The sequence below is a fragment of the Aedes albopictus genome, chromosome 2 (genome assembly GCF_035046485.1).
Source record: "Aedes albopictus strain Foshan chromosome 2, AalbF5, whole genome shotgun sequence".
Taxonomy (NCBI): Eukaryota; Metazoa; Arthropoda; class Insecta; order Diptera; family Culicidae; genus Aedes; species Aedes albopictus.
In genome coordinates this window covers 372497890-372515130 of record NC_085137.1, presented here as the reverse complement: position 1 = coordinate 372515130, position 17241 = coordinate 372497890, and the positions used below count along the sequence as shown (strand labels likewise).

At 40.2% G+C, this 17241-nt stretch overlaps 1 protein-coding gene across 2 annotated transcripts in view; it reads right to left on the bottom strand.

Moving 5' to 3' along the window:
- The window catches only part of LOC115253623 (semaphorin-2A), a 453840-nt gene that overhangs the window by 50714 nt on the left and 385885 nt on the right, over positions 1 to 17241 (bottom strand). For both annotated transcript variants that reach the window (XM_062852947.1, XM_062852946.1), the window contains exon 6: positions 15270 to 15377. In XM_062852947.1, the coding sequence (XP_062708931.1) occupies positions 15270 to 15377 (108 nt within the window). The remainder of the gene's footprint in view (positions 1 to 15269; positions 15378 to 17241) is intronic.

The window sequence follows — 17241 nt, the reverse complement described above, 5'->3', positions numbered from 1 at the left end:
GTTAAATTTTACGTTTGACTACTTCCGGCGGGACACCTGGAACTGATTCCGGTTGTCTCAAATATGGTCTTAGACTATGTTTTTGTCAACTGTTCATCACGTGACCTGAAAAGCCGGAAATTAATGTGATTTGAGGCTATTTTCTTGCTAACCGTTCGGCAAATTTTTGAAAATGCCGCGATTTTATGTATCGCTTGCATGGTTTTGGTTCATTTCTATCAAATCACACCCGCAACCGATTCCGAACTACTGTGGCCTGAGACTATTTTCTTGTTGACCGTTCATCAGATTATCAAAAACGCCTCTATGGTTTAGTTCCTTTCTATATTTTACCAATTCCGACACGTTACTTGTCTTGTCACCAGTTCTGGAACACTACCGGTTCTCCCAAATATGGTCTGAGATTATTTGTTGGTTAACCGTTTATCTTGTTACTGAATAAGTCATCGATATGTCGCATGTATTGGTTCTCTTTTACATTTGATCTTTTCTGGCGGGACACCCGTAATCAGTTCCGTAACACACTGATAGGGCTTGCGTCTATTTTCTTGCAACTGTTCATCATGTTACCTGAAAAGCCGTGATTTGAGGTATCGCATGCATGGGTTTGGTAGCCAAAGCCGGAAGGATACGGTGGGCAGGGCATGTTGCAAGCATGCCGGACAACAACCCTGCAAAGTTGGTGTTTGCTAACCATCCGGTTGGTACAAGAAGGCGTGGAGCGCAGAGAGCACGATGGGCGGACCAGGTGGAGCGTGATCTGGCGAGTGTTGGGCGTGACCGACGTTGGAGAGCTGCAGCTGCAAATCGAGTATTATGGCGGCAAATTGTTGATTCAGTATTATCATGAATTTGATGTTAACTAAATAAATGAAATGAATGCATGGGTTTGGTGTCACTTCCGGCCCGGAACCGGTTGCGAAACACTACCGATAGTCTCTTAAATAGTCTGAGCCTATTTGCTTGCTAAAGTTTATTAGGTTATCAAAAAAGCCATGGGTTTGGATCAATTTTATATTTAGCCTCTTTCGGAGGGAACTAGTTTCGGCACTACTGACAGTCCATAATGTGGTCTTAGCCTACTTCCTCAATAACCGGTCATCAAGTTGTCGAAAAAGCCGTGATTTGATTTGCCGCATGCAAGAGTTTTGTCAACTTTTATATACGGCCACTTCCGGCGGAACACCCGGAACCGGTTCTGAAACACTACCGGTTCATATATGGTCTGAGACAGTTTTCTTGCTAACTGCTCATCAGGTTATCGAAAATGCCGTAGTTTGATGTGCCGCATGCATGGGTTTGGATCACTTTTATATATGACCACATCCAGCGGGACATCCGGAACCGGTTCCGATACACTGCCGGTTCAGATATGGTCTGAGTCTTTTTTTATGCCAACCTTTCATTGGGTTATCAAAAACGTCGCGCTTTGATATATCGCATGCATGGATTTGGTTCATTTTTATATTTGGCCACTTCCTGCGGGACTCCCGGAACCGGTTCCGGAACACTACCGGTCCATATATGGTCTGAGACTGTTTCTTGCTGACTGTTAATCAGGTTATACAAAATGACGGATTTTGATGTGTTGCATGCATGAATTTGGTTCACTTCTATATTTGGCCACTTCCGGCGGGACTCCTGGAACCGGTTCCGGAACAATACCGGTTCAGATATGGTCTGAGACTGTTTTCTTGCTGACTGTTCATCAGGTTATCCAAAATGCCGCAATTTGATGTATCGCATGCATGGATTTGGTTCATTTTTATATTTGGCCACTTCCGGAGGAACTCCCGGAACCGGTTCCGGAACACTACCGGTTCAGATATGGTCTGAGACTGTTTTCTTGCTGATTGTTCATCAGGTTATCCAAAATGCCGCAGTTTGATATGTCGCATGCATGGATTTGGTTCATTTATATATTTGGCCACTTCCGGTGGGACTCCCGGAACCGGTTCCGGAACACTACCGGTTCAGATATGGTCTGAGACTGTTTTCTTGCTGACTGTTCATCAGGTTATCCAAAATGTCGCAGTTTGATGTGTCGCATGTATGTGTTTGTTACATTTTTATGTATGGCCCCTTCCAAGGGTACTGGTCCGGAACACCTAAATGGCCATAACTCCGGAACGGCTGGACCGATCCGAACCATTTTCAATAGGAAAAAATGGGACCAGATTCCGCGTCGAATGAACCATCGGTCATTAAAATCGGTTGAGGTTTACTGCCAAAAAGTGATGTGAGTTTTTTTGTACACATACACACACACATACACACACACATACACACACACATACATACACACAGACATCACCTCGATTCGTCGAGCTGAGTCGATTGGTATATGTGACTCGACTCTCCGGGCATTCTCAAAAAGTCATTTTTGTAGTGAACATATAGCCTTTCCAGTACACTTAGTGTACGAGAAAGGCAAAAAAATAGTTGTAATTCCCATACAGATTTCTCCAAAAAATATCTGAATACTCCATTATAAAACCTTCCATGAATTCCATTCGACTTGCTTCATAGACTCCTTTAAAATTAATTCCTCCATGAAATCCTCTCTGAAAATCTACACGGATTCATTAAAAAAATTCAAGCGATTATTTTGAAAAATCTTCCATGGAAAAATTCTTTCTTCATTTTCTTCAGAAGTTCCTCCAGAGTTTTCTTTAAAAAAATCTGGAAAAGAATTCCTTTTCGTTTTAGATTTTTTTAGAGAGAAATTTCCCCACGAATTCCTTTAAGATATTTTACATGGATGCTTTTAGGAAATCATACCCTGATTCCTTGGGAAATTTGTCCAGCTGAATTCTTTAGAAAATTAAGTGCTCCGAATTTCTTCAGATGTTTCTTTGAGTATTTTAAGATTCCTCCAAACATTCTCTCAGTAATTCTTCCAGGTAATCCTAGAGATCGCCCTAAAGTGATGCAAGAATCAATTTCACCAAAGCTTCCTTCATAAATTTATCGAAAAACTATTTTCTTCAGAGGTTCTTCCATAAATTTCTCCAAGGATAAATTTTTACAATCTTCTACGAATTATTCCCAGAATTGCTGATTCTGGAAGTTTATTCGTATTTAAAATCTTCCAAGGTTTTATATTGGAAATATCAGCAACGGTTTCTCCGAAAGTTCTTCAAGAAATTCTTCACTAAAATCATCACGTCTTCCTCCGGATAGACCCTTAAATAATTTCTTTGCAAATTTTGTTTAGAACGACGGTTTCCATGAATTCTTTTTGAAACTTCGTCAGGAATTACCCCAGAAATTCTTCTAAAGATTCCCTTAGGAAATCCTCGAGGGAGTCCTTCATAAATGTGTTCAATGATTGCTTCAATTTTTTTTTCCACGAATTCTTCCAGACATTGTTTCAATGGTTCTTTCGGAAATTATTCCAGCGATTTATGAAGAATGTCTCTTCGGTATTTTTATCAGGAATTCAAACTGGTAATTCTTCACGAACTCCGCCAGAGATTTCTCTTGGAATTTATCAAAGGATGTCATTGAAAATCCTCACAGGAATGTCCCAGGAAGTTATTCAGGAAAATGACCAGAAAACCATGTATGAACTGCTCCAGTGGTTCTTGCATTATTATTTTCAGTGATTCCTGCCGTAGTTCCTCCAGAGCTTTCTGCATAAGTTCGTACGGAGATTCTTTCAGGAGTTTCTCAAAGTTTTTTTTTCAAAAATTCCTAACAGATGACCTCCATTGGGCCTTCCCGAATTTATGAGGAATTGTATGTACAAATTTCTAGGCAAATATTTAGTCAAAGTTTTTATTTCAAAAATTCTTTTAGAAATTTCTCTTAATATTTATGTAAAAATATCAACATAAATTAATATGGAAGTTTTTCCATATACGATACCAGAATGTATTCACAGAATTCTTTCAGAAAATCTTTCATTAATTTTATCAAGGGATTTCTCTAGAAGTTCTACTGAAAAACTGTCAATTATTTTCTAAGAACTTCCAAATGAGTTTTCCAGGTATTTCTCCAGGATTTTGTTTTTAGAAATACCTCTTGGGATTTTTCTATGATTTATTCGGATTTCCACCTTTCAATGATTCCTTCAGGAATTTTGACACAAATTGGACTGAAGATTTCTTCAAAAGAATCTCTCCTGGATTCGCTCTGAAATATCTTCAGGAATTCCTTCAGAAATATCTCCAGAAACTCCATTATTGAGCTTGGATTTTTTTTTAGGAATTTTCCGCGGTAGTTCATTCATGGATTTTGTTTTGTAAACTTATTTCCAGAAGATTTTTTTTTGAGAAATATGCTGAGAAACTCCTGAATAAATCACTAGGTTAATTATGGGAGAAATTCACAAAGTAATACATGAACCGGCATACAGGGATACCTAGAGGAATCTCAGCAGGATTTTTTGCTGAAATATTTCTAGGAATTCGTGCAAGAGTCTTCTTTCCGCAAAATAAAAAAAAATTACCAGATCCAGAACAAAGTCCTTAAATAATGTCTGGTTATGTACCGCAAGGCAATCATGGAGAACATTCTTAAACGTGGGAAGGAATACTTTCTAAAGGAATTCCTGGAGTAAACGTTGGAGTTATTCTTGCTGAATTCAAAAATCTTTTTAGACAATCTGTTTAAAAAAATGTATTTTAAACTTTCGTACGACAGCAGCAAATGACATTCAAGAAATTTTCTCCTTACTGCTTATCAAAATCACGAACCCTACTGAACATGGTGATATGTAAAGGTTTTACCATGGGGTGGGACACTCATTAATATGGGCAGTAATACTCCATTAATATCGATTAATATTATATTAGTTCAGTAATGTCGATGATGCACATCAAGCTGGCTGTGATTTTTTTTATACACACCGACTACTGACGTATGAAGGTAAATATATGGAATTCTGCAGTTCATTACGGTTAGTTTTCATTTTCATCTTTATAAATGAACTTATAGCAAATGTAATGTTTCAATTTTAGGCTAAACTTTTCCTGGGAGCATACCCATGCGGCTCACAGTGTTCCGCCTGAAAACCCCTACCCAATCGATTGGTGGCGTTGGCCGATGATTTCACATCGATCAGCCAGAGTGCCAGAATCAGCCCGAATCACTAACACGATGTGATTCTTTAAGGGATTAGAAGTGACCCATGCTGACCAATGCCAACAGGCCAGGGTGATCTTCGTGAACATGCTACCTGAAATAAGTTTTCATGTTTGATGCTATACCTGAAATAAATCTTCACAATTTCACTACAATTTAATTTGTTTCATTTTGCCAAAAAAATGGTCATTGTGAAACGCTTTCAAAATATGCCCTAATGTGAACTATCAGAGCAGTTTCGGACAATAGATGGAGCACAACAGCTAAATCCACATGTGACATCATCCAGAGTACTAATTACTTTGGCTGGTAGCTTTTTTATCAATGTTTGCTAGTATTTTTTGTGGGAACTAGGATTTATACCGGCCAGAGTTAGGATCCTAGGGGCCTTTGCCAATAAACCACCAAAGCGGTCGTCGACCATAACTCCCTGAAACTGAATTGAATAGTGTTTTGGGTCCCATTGTGCAGTGGACGGAATTTTGCCGTAGCACGTAATGAGCAATGCACATCCTATTTCATGGTCATTAATCGTAGATCCAACGCTCATTGAATATGATGTACAAGATCTGGCACATAAAAAAATCACTGCGAGCAGCAAAAATGGACTCACGGAAATCATAAAAATAGAATCTTGCTGTATGCGGTACTTCGACCGGTTAAAGTATCCAAATATGTGGTTTCTTCTAGTTCCAATGTGATGTTTTGACAACTACAAACAACGACTATATATCAATGAGCACTTGATAATATTTTTAATATCAGCATTAATATCTGTAATATTTGTAATACGAGATCCAGTGTCCCACCCCATGGGTTTTACATACATGGCTGCTGAGAAGGACGAACACCGAATCGAATTTCTCAAGCACGGTAGTGAGCAGCTGTACCAACTCTTAGAGATGGGCGAACCGTTCGCGAATTGTTCCGAAGAACTAGTTCCCAGGAGGGAATGATTGAACTGTCGCTTGTTTGAAAAGAATGGTAGTTCATCGTTCTCTAAACAAAACGAGATAGCTTAAAGTTTCGTAGAACTGTTCATTCAGCTTTTTAAATGAATGAAGGTTCTGAGAAAACGAATGTTGTAAATGATCTAACCAACATTCTCGCAAAATATAGTACAAACATAAACTTGTTTATTCGGTCACGTATATAACAAAAAAAACGTACCAACATCGAACTTCTGTTCACAAAATAACCATAAAACTACTGAACGGAAGAACGGCTCAAAAGAACTAGTTCAATTTAAGCCTCATCATCTAAAGCCTGTATCCGCAATAATCGGGACACAGAAATACAGCTGTAACTCTGCAATAGATACATTAAAATTACTCAAATTTTGTCTAATAACATCTTAAGATGTGTTCAGTTTACCTACAAAATTTCATGTGAATCGGTGCAGTACTTTTTGTTGCACCAATAAAGGAGTAGAATGTGCGCCATTAAATTTTGTACAGCACCTAGTTTTGCCCTTCAGCGCTGTAACTTTTGAATTTGGCAAAGGAAATGGCTGAAATTTTGAACACAAACTTCTCAATCTACATTTGTTGTTTAGGCAAAATTTCAAAAAAATCGATGCACTATCAATAATTTTATAGTCGAAAAATGTATTGGGACTGAACGTGATTCTAGCCTCTTAGACAGCAACTATTCAGCACCCTTTATTGTTTCGATTGTACTATTGAAAGTACTATACCAATAATCATCAAATTTTGCAGGCATTATATACATATAATCAACTAGCTTCTGTGAAAATTTCATGAAAATTGGCAGAGAAATTCAAAAGATATGAATAGGCAAACATCGCACATGAAAAACACGAAAAAATTTCACTAACACTCACCCCTATCAACACCAGTAGCTTTCAAACCAACCGATCAAAGTTGATGAAATTTTGCAAGAAAGTGTCTCTATAAGTATCATAACTGCTAACGAAATTTCATAATTATCATCACAGAACTTCGAACTGTAGCGTAAAAGAACCATCTAGTATGCGAATGAAAATTGATCATGATTGTACAAAATGCTTAAAACCACGTCTGTTTGTTTTTCATCCACAGTCAAAAGTATTGCGTCGATTTTTATGAAATTTGGCACAAATAATAAACATACACCAAAGAGTTCTCAGTCAATTATTTGGCCAATTTTACCGATTCATTACAGAGCTACTGACGTACTTCTGTGTCCCGATTATTGCGGATACAGGCTTTAATGATCTGTTTATTGACTTAAAGGCGACATACTACTCAGTAACGAGAAAGGAGGCTACCGACAGGTTCATGCTTTCCCTCTAGTGGTGGTTTGTGGAGCTTTAAGTATGGTGCTGCAGTATGGTAGACTATCCTATTCTTGTTTGACAACTAACCCTCTGTGGAGTGTGTGCTTATCCCGTGGTTATGTTAAGGTTGAACGTAGCTATAATCAAATTATTTTGGATCTTAAATGGAATCCGAAAAACCTTGATCTGATCGAATCAAATTGAACTAGCAATTATTCCATGTACCAGATTACCCAGTCTAAAGTGTTTTAAGTTTTGAATTCGATGCCATCTGTATTGCAACCTTCAAATGTTATAAAATAGTGACTCTTTTATCCTCACCAACGAAACCAAAAAGTTCAACTTTTTCTATTTGACTCTCGTTTCGGTTGTTCATCTGACAGTCATTGTTTCATTTTTTATTTCCATCTGATCTGTGTGCCGGTGCTCCTCCTGACCGAACTAACATGTTCATCACGCAAAACCAACTTACCGACGACATGCCAAACCGGGGGTTGGTGCTCTGCTCGGGATGTGGACATTTTTCACGCAGTCCCTTCCAAACACAATGAACCGGGAAAACTTTTAGGGACAATAAGCCATGTGGGTGACAATGAGACAGCAAACTCCATTCCTCCCGCACTGGGTTCGGTTGGTTCCAGCCGCTCGGGCAGCGGGGGAGGATGTTTGTCTGGCTGCTGGACCAACCCGAGCCACGCAACACACAACCGACGACACCAGTTTGAAGCATACATTTCGGAAAATATTTTGTTTCAAAGGACATTCCGGTACGTCACATGGTGGCAGTTACGCACATACCAACACGAATGCCGCCACCCCAAGCTGGATGGCAAAGGAATTTTACGTCAATCAAAATGGAAAATGGAAACAAGAACACACTTTCAAGTAATTCTGACTTAAAATTTGAGTTTGTTGCTTGTTAATTTGCCTGATCCATTTTTTTTTTGTCAGTAGATATTAACGAGATTTTTAACCCTTGGCTAGTTCATCTCGGCACCCACGCTTAATTTCCCTTCGGAATGAAGAACTCACATATGAGTATGTCGAGAGTGGGATTCGATCCCAGGTCCTCGGCGTGATAGTCTTGTGTTCTTACCATTACACCAGGTCCGCTCCACTTGCCTGATCTACTTTTTTCTTCATTTCAGAACATAACTGAAATAATACTGTATAACGGAAAAGAATTGAACAGCAATGTTCAAGGAGGTTTAAAAAATGTACAAAGAAACATCATAACAGAATAGACTGTAATTGAACCGAGATTATTTACAATTTACCATAACATTAAGGTGAAACATCGAAAAATCCCATTGCAATTTCGCATACACACTTTATAGGCACAGATATAACAAACGAAGCATTGAACCAAGAGCGCACTTGTTTATCCTGGCATTGCTCACTTGCAAAAAGAGTCAGCTTTCCAAATCTAGCTTATCTGTTTATGAATTTTTAAGATTGGTGCTCTTGAAAACGTGAGTGGGAGTCCAAGTCTGCCATTGTGGTAGCCATATTTTTATTCTTTGATGCTTCTCCTTAAAAATTGAGGAAGACAAATCAGGCCAAACATGTCTAAAGGTCCTATCTGCAGAAGAGAGGCTCTCTTTGGTTTCCCTCTCTTTCGTTAATATCTCAGCTGTTTATTTGTACTATGATTGTCTCCTTGCATTGAACGATGGTCAAAACAATCGTCTTTTGATTTGTACTGCAAAAGTGGTTGAAAAGTGTACCATTACATTGCAATAATTGAAAGAGAAAGTGAACAAAGAGAGCCTCTCAAATGCAGATAGGACCTATTGAAATGTTTGGCCTGAAATCAAATGTTTTAAGCAACCATACCATATTAAACATATAGGTTATATGGACGCTTGAACCAAGCTGTCGCCCGACACCGAGGAAAAGTTAACGATGAAAATCTATCCGGAGCAAAGTGAAAAGTTGGAATAAATTATAATCACTCGGTGCTCCATTCTGCTACTGCTGGTTGCTGCTGCTACTGCCGCCACCGCCTGTCACCAGATGATGAACTGCTGCAGCTTTTATGAACATTGAAAAGCGTTGACGAATGAGCGCATTCTTCGTAATCTGGAAATCTCTGTCAGGTTTGCGTCTACATATAGGTAGCACAGCACAGCGACAAGGGGTATCGCACACGTCATATTGTACCCATTTATGCTGCCATGCATGCATGTGTGACTATGATGGCAATGATGCAAGCAAGCGCATGGCTCATCGTGTGATGATGATATGGTTGTGAAATGTGAATTGAGTACATATAAGGGCAAGATCAGGGGAGGATAGCGAGACCGTTCCGGAAACTGAGAATGTTATCGTGGATGTAGTTCAAGTATAACGATAATTTTGTTGCAGATGATATTTTCGCCGTGCTCGAAAATGATAAACTATACGCAAACTACCGAAAACATCCAGCTGTCGGATGTGTTTCTAAAACTGCTGGAACCGGCTAGTGAAGCAAGTTATCCGCAGACGGAAAAGTTTACTACTAATGAATGCCATATTTTCTATTTCAGTCCACAATATTTAGTAGGGAAAAGAACGCAGTTGTTTTTGGAAATTTTCCTACGTTGGGTTTGTCATTTTCGAGATTGTGGTAACGATGATGAGTTCTGATAATTCCAGAATTTTAATGACAATCCCGATAAATCATGTAAACTATGTCAAACTCTTTGCCCGAAAATAAATCAAAATTTAAAAAAATCCTCATTTGAGGCGCACTGGAACTACTTTCACAATGTATAGTTACCCAGTAAAAGTTTTTTTCCTCCCCTGTTGGGGAAATTAGAACACTGCGTCCAAAAAGCTGAACTTTTGTAACATGTTAAAGTTGGTACGGGGTTATTTTCTTCGGAGTGAGCCACCTTTGGGCAAACTTCCCTCTAGAGGACTCCTAGAAAACGGTAAAAGCAGCCATCAACGACGCAGCCGAGAGCACCATCGGGTACGTGGAAAGGAATCGACGAAACGAGTGGTTCGACGAGGAGTGCAGAGCGATTTTAGAGGAGAAGAACGTAGCACGGGTGGTAATGCTGCAGCAAGAGACCTGACAGAACGTGGCACGTTTCACACAGAAGCGGAAACATCAGACCCGCCTTTTTTAGGAGGAAAAATCGCCGCCTGGAAGAAGCGGAGAGCGAGGAAATGGAGCTGCCGTTCCCATGAAACACGGAAGTTCTACGAGAAGCATCGCATCCCACAACGGCTTCGTGCTACGAGTTGAACTATGTAGAAATAAGGACGGAGGCCTCTTGACGGACGAACGTGATGTGATCAAAAGGTTGAAGCACCTTCGACAAGCATTTTAATGGCGAGGAGAATGTAGGCACTGGAGACCACGACAACGGAGGAACGACTACGTCAATGCATCAGAGGGCGAAAATGAGCCAACTCCCACGCCACGCTGAGAGAAGTTAAGGATGACATTCACCAGCTCAGAATCAACAAAACAGCTGGTAAGGAAGGTATCGCAGCTGAACTTATCAAGATAGTCCCAGAAAAGTTGGCCACCTGTCTGCACCGGTTGATACACTGGATCTGGGAAACCGAACAGCTACCGCAGGAGTGGAAGGAAGAGATAATCTGCCAGATTCACAAGCAGCGTGACAATTTGGAGTATGAGAGTTTCAGAGCGATTACTATTTTGAATGCTGCCTACAAAGTTCTACCCAGATCATCTTCCGTCGTCTGTCACCTAAAACAAATGATTTCGCGGGAAGTAACCAAGCCGGTTTCATCGACGGCTGGTCGACAACGGACCAGATCTTCACCGTACAACGAATCCTCCAGATATTCCGTAAATACCAAGTCCCAACGCATCACTTGTTCATCGACTTCAAATCGGCTTGCGACAGTATCGACCGCACAGAGCTATGGAAAATCTTGGACGAAAACGGTTTTCCTGGGAAGCTGAATGCAATGGACGGTATGCAAAACTGCGTAAGGGTTTCGGGCTAGGTTTCGGGTGAACTATCCAGTTCATTCGAATTTCTCCGGAGGCTGCGACAAGGTGACGGACTCTTATGCCTACTCTTCAATCATCGCTCTGGATGGTGTAATGCTACGAGCCGGGCTCAACAGCCGGAGTATGATATTCATTAAATCCGGTCAATGTGTGTGCTTTGCGGACGACTTTGACATTTTCGCCAGAACATTTGGAATAGTGTCAGAACTACACACCCGCCTGAAACACGAAGCAGCAAAGATCGGACTATTGGCGGTAAACAAAGCACATACATGCTGGCAGACGGACGAGCATGACCGGGTCAGAGGTGGTGAAGGAATTCGTCTACCTCAAATCCTTACTGACGGCTGACAATAATGCTAACCGTAAAATACGAAGGCGCATCATTAGTGGAAGTCGTGCGCGTGCCTACTACGGGCTCCAGAAGAAGCTGCGGTCTAAAAAGATTCACCCTGGCACCAAGTGCACCATATACAAAACACAAATAAGACCGGTGGTCCTCTACGGACACGAGACATGGATCACGCTCGAGGAGGGCCTGCAAGCACTCGGAGTTTTTAATTAACGCGTGCTAAGGAAGGTCTTCGGCGGTGAATGATGAACTACGAGCTCGCTGCATTTACGGCGAACCTAGCATCCAGATGGTGGCCACAGCTGGAAGGATACGGTAGGCAGGTCATATTGCAAGAATGCCTCATAACAACCCTGTAAAGTTGATGTGCGTGACTGATCCGGTTGGCACAAAAAAGTGTGAAGCGCAGAAACACGATGGGCGGACCAGGTGGAGCGCGACTTGGCGAACATTCGGCGTGACCGAGGATGGAGAGCAGCAGTATTGTGGCTTATCGTAAATGTGATATTGAGCAACATCAGCATAGCAAATAAAATTTAATGTATGTAAGTAAGGTTTCATGACGGTTCTCAAAACATCTGCAAGACTAATTGACCATAAACAAATTATATGGGTATAGTGGTAGTATTGGTGGTAAATACGTTAACAACTACAACGTAGTTCGTGCTTAGGGGAACTGCGGGCATAACGCCCCCCGGGGGGCAAAAAGCCTTCACGCGAGGTTTTCGTTAGATGCTAGCAAACTAGAACCAAAACTGTGCAGGTTGAGCCCAAGAACGGCTTATATTGTTGAAAGAAGTGCACAGAATTTAAGAATTTGCGCGCTGGTAGAGTGTCCTTCCCGGGACATCCCGGGACAAGAATTCCCGGGATTTGAGTGATTTCGGGATTTCCCGAATCCCGGGATATCATTTCAGAAATCCCGACAATCCCGGGAATCCCGGGATGAAGACAATTTGTAGATAAAACTGCCAAATATCAAGGCAAAAACTTTATCTGGCCATTTTCACTTTCGAAATATGAGCGGTTTTCTCACACACCACCATCGGGCTTTGGACACTAGGTCATACTGGGGCCGGATCACAACGTCCGAGGTCATACAGTCCCGGACATTAAGTCGCGTTTTTTGGCGAAATAGCGTCCAAAAGTTAGGATGCGTCATAATATCCTATGTGCCTTCTTTCCTTGGACTTCGTGGCGTATCTGCAAGTTCGGACGTTATGCCCCGAAAAAATGCGCCATAAATTCCTGGGACTTTATGGCCTCGGACGTTATGATACTGCGCCGGTCATACTTGAAAAAAAAAAAAAAAATCAATCATTCGTGATAAACTTGGTATCATGTTATGCATTTCATTCATATTTTTCTATTTATTGGTTTATTCAGTAGCAGCAAGAACAAACTGGGCATAGCCCACATACCATATTACATTGTAATTTTGGAAATCTGAGAACAAACTTTTACTATATTATGTAAATAATTTGAATTTTTCAGAAGAGAATTAATGAATCTCAATAACAAGTACAAAAGTTTTAAAATTATGGAAAACCGCAATTGCAAAAAGAGTCCAACCTTTTGTATTGAAATATTCGGAAACTAGGAGTTCAAAAGGTACTCTAAAGTTATATTGATGTGCGATTTTTACGATACATAACAACAATACAAACATCTTCCGTAGCGATATAATACAGATTATGATAATTATTAGATGTCGGTAGAAAATTACTTGCCATAAATTAACTACTAAATAGTTGAAAACAGACTGTTCTTGGCGAACATAACGTTGATACTTTTATATGTATTTCGTTATTGACATTTGTACATCAAGTAGTAGTGCAGTACATTGTATAGACATTTTATAATACTGCTTGTGATGGATACAGAAATAACCATAACTTAAAAAATGAATATTTCAACTGCACAAAAGCTAAACAAATCAATTTTCTGGGTTTTATTGAAATTAAAAAAAAATCCCGGGATCCCGGGATTTCCCGGGATTAGCTAAGTATTTTGTCCCGAATCCCGGGACACGAAAATTGGCCGGGAAATGGACACTCTACGCGCTGGCTATGTGGAATCAACTCATTAAAGAACCACGCGCCTCCTACCCCTTCATTTGCTGCTGGGAAGAGTTCGATGGAGCTTCCAGGTATTTCACTACAAGTCAAAGCGGAAAATGCCAGCGGACGTTTTGCCTTCTACAATTTTCCGGCACCCAAAAGGTTACACTTTTTTAAATTGGATCTTTGAATGGGAAATTTTGGTTTCCCGGGGGGCCAAAACTTGAAGTGTGTTAGGCAAGGGAGTAAACTGCTCTCCAAGGCAGAATACGACCTAAAAATAATCATCATTTGAGGTTTATGACTACATATGCTTTGACGGGGCGTTATGCCCCTCTTTCCCCATAAAGATGGAAGTGAACGAGACAGGGCAAGCCTGTGAAACAGTGTAACGATAGACGGAGATACTTTCGAAGTGGTAGAATAATTTGTTTACCTAGGTTGCGCGCTAACAGCTGACAACAATATGAGTCATGAAATACGACGGTGCATCATCAGTCGATGTTGGGCCTACCATAAGCTCCGAAGAGCACTTGCAAGAACTGGGAGTGTTCGAGCACGAGTTCTAAGGTCGGTCCTTGCCGGCGTGCAAGAGAACATGTTGTGGCGGCTAAGGAAGAACCATGAGTTCGCTGCAGTCTACAACGAACTCAACAACCTGAAAGTGAATCACGTTGGACTGATACGGTAGGCAGGTCAAGTTGCGAGAAAGCCGGTAAACAACCCTTCAAGATGGAGTTCGCTACTGAAGAGTTTGGCACAATAAGGCGTGGAGCGCATACTATAAGTTTTTGCCTAAGTTGTTATCATGAATTTAAGGTAAGGTGCCAAGATTCGAAGAGGTAGAATGGTACACTGAGGATACTGTAACTCTGAAAATCATACGAATCAACTATGATTTTTTGCCACAAGAATTTCTTGCGAAAATCATAGTTACGAACTATGATTTCGGATTCAAAGCGCCAACTATTATTGTCATACTGTTGCTGTATAAATTTCATAATACTCACGTATGAAAATCATACCGATAACGTATAAAAACTGAAACTATGTCGTATGACTATCATACATATTTTTATGAAATATTTTGCACAAATAAAAAAAAATCGCAACCTGGAATCGAACCAGGGACGTCAAGGTTGGCGAGCGCGTGCTTTACTTATACGCCCATCGACGCTTCGGAAGTTGAAGTGGCTAGAAGCCAATAAAAATTTTGTTGTTTTTTAGCAATGGTGTTTCATAACACACCTTATGATTTTCATACGATGCTTCCTATGAGATTTTTCATACGACAAATCTTATGGATTTCGCATTTCAAAGTATGAAAAGCATACAAGAACTATGAAACGATGAAAAAAATAAAAATTGCTGATTCATAAGATGTAAACTATGAAAACATACGAACAGTATCCTCAGTGTAAGGAAAAGGGGGAGATTTTTGCAAAACTTGTTTTAAGTGTTCAGTTTGTTACATCCAGTGATAGACTACATTTGATTACTGAAAATGATACTTACATATATCACCACATCTTTCGGATTGTGCGCATTGGTTCCGCAGATATACAATCGGTTCCCGCTGTCCATCGGTTGTATCACCCGTATGTGGTTTTTACAGTCGAACATCTGAAATTAAAAAGATACAGGAGTTCAGTCATATGATGTGAAACTTGTATGATAAGTCAAAAATTTCGTGTCTTTTGAAATCATAAAAGAAATGTTTACTTGTAGTTTTAATTTTTAATCGAGTAAGGAATTGAATAAGCTACATCGACAGAATACTTTATCCAAACGAGGTGTTTTAAATTTGACATTCTAACTCTTTATCAATCAATGTCTTAAGGCACAATGAAGCCCAAATACCCCTTTTTTGACTTTCATGAAATGCTACCCTATATGTACAATCATCTTCCTTGCACAGCCTAAAGGTTTCCATGCGTAATATCAAATGTATGTACGTGCGATGTACTTAAGAATCACCATCCGAAAGCGGTAATTTTAGACAACCGCTTTCTCACATTTGATTGATGGCTATCAATAACCTCTGCCCGGCTTCTTCCCCCATACAAATCTGTATTGATTTTCGTTTGTCTATCACCTGACATTCATCACCGCATTTTCCAATATCTCCTCCGCGCCCGAACCGTACCTACGCGTAGGTAGGAACGTATGCCAAGTCATCAGTGCCATCGTCGTTATTGTCATCGCATCGTTTCACGGCGGTTGGCGGTGAAGATACGGCTTGAACTCTGACGAATGACAATAATAAATTTAAGCTATTTCATTAGATTCAAGTTCACCATAGCCACACGTGCATCGGAGGCATTCCACGCGCGGTACGCGCTGTTTGCACGATCGATAAAACGAATTTATTACCTACCTACCAGTGACCTGATGACAAACGAATGAATTGGAGCAGAGGGAATTTCTCCAGGGATGTTCCACAACGGGTTGTCCATTTTTAAATGACGAATGTTTTATATATAAAAAAGTTATGCTTGGTGGAAGTAATTAAACCGAACAGAAAACCGCTTTCCTTTGACGTTGGGGTAATAAAAAACCCACCCCCATCTGCTTGCGGGGACGAAACCTTGAAAGTGGAACTGTAATTAGCACGTTTGCTCGTTATGGGGGAATACGGGGTAAAACGCACTATTACTTTGTTTCCTTTTTATTTTTAATGCCGGCATCTTAATTCATGCTCAAAAACTACATTGAAAGGCAAGTTGAAAGGTGTATTTTATTCTGACCTCCCTCGTGTGCACGTGAATGATGATTGGCATCGTTGTCAATCTGGTCTGGTTTGGCCTCTCTCCGCGGGATAACAGTTTTTGTTTTCAAACGGAAAATCAATACACTCCAAAGAAAGTTCGCATCAACTATCCTTCTGTGGTGGAAACCACTTGCCGTCAAAACACTAACCCACGCTTCACTGAACCTCCACCCAGGTGAAGTCTACTGGTTGTGTACCACCGCGCTTGTCCTGAATAGGCAAACATGAAATAACGAATTAGATATTTTAAAGCTGCCTTACTCGCTCCTAGTCTATGCTTGGTTTATTTATTCCCCCCTTATCCATTAGTTGGGAAGTCAGCGTTCTAAAACACGCTATTCCGACATTAGCACATAATAATAAAAGTAATTTTAAAAATGAGAAATCGTTAGGACAGGTTGTACTAGGGGGTGAAATTAAGTGTGGCAAATTTTGTTTCCAGTAACGCTGGTGAATATTATGTTAAAGAGTAATGAGAATGCTACGTTTCATGAGATTTTGATCAACTGCCAAAAACAGCTTCGAAAACACGCTCCTGGCAATGAGTTTTCTGAAACAAGTCACAAATACGCTCAATTTTACACTAAACAATGCACTCCCAGCAAAAATCATTAGATACTTTTTACATCGAATAATGCTCTTTCGACAAATAATTTTCCAAAACTAATCACGCACACGTTTACACTTTGCTTTTCACTTAAAATTATGTTCGCCTGG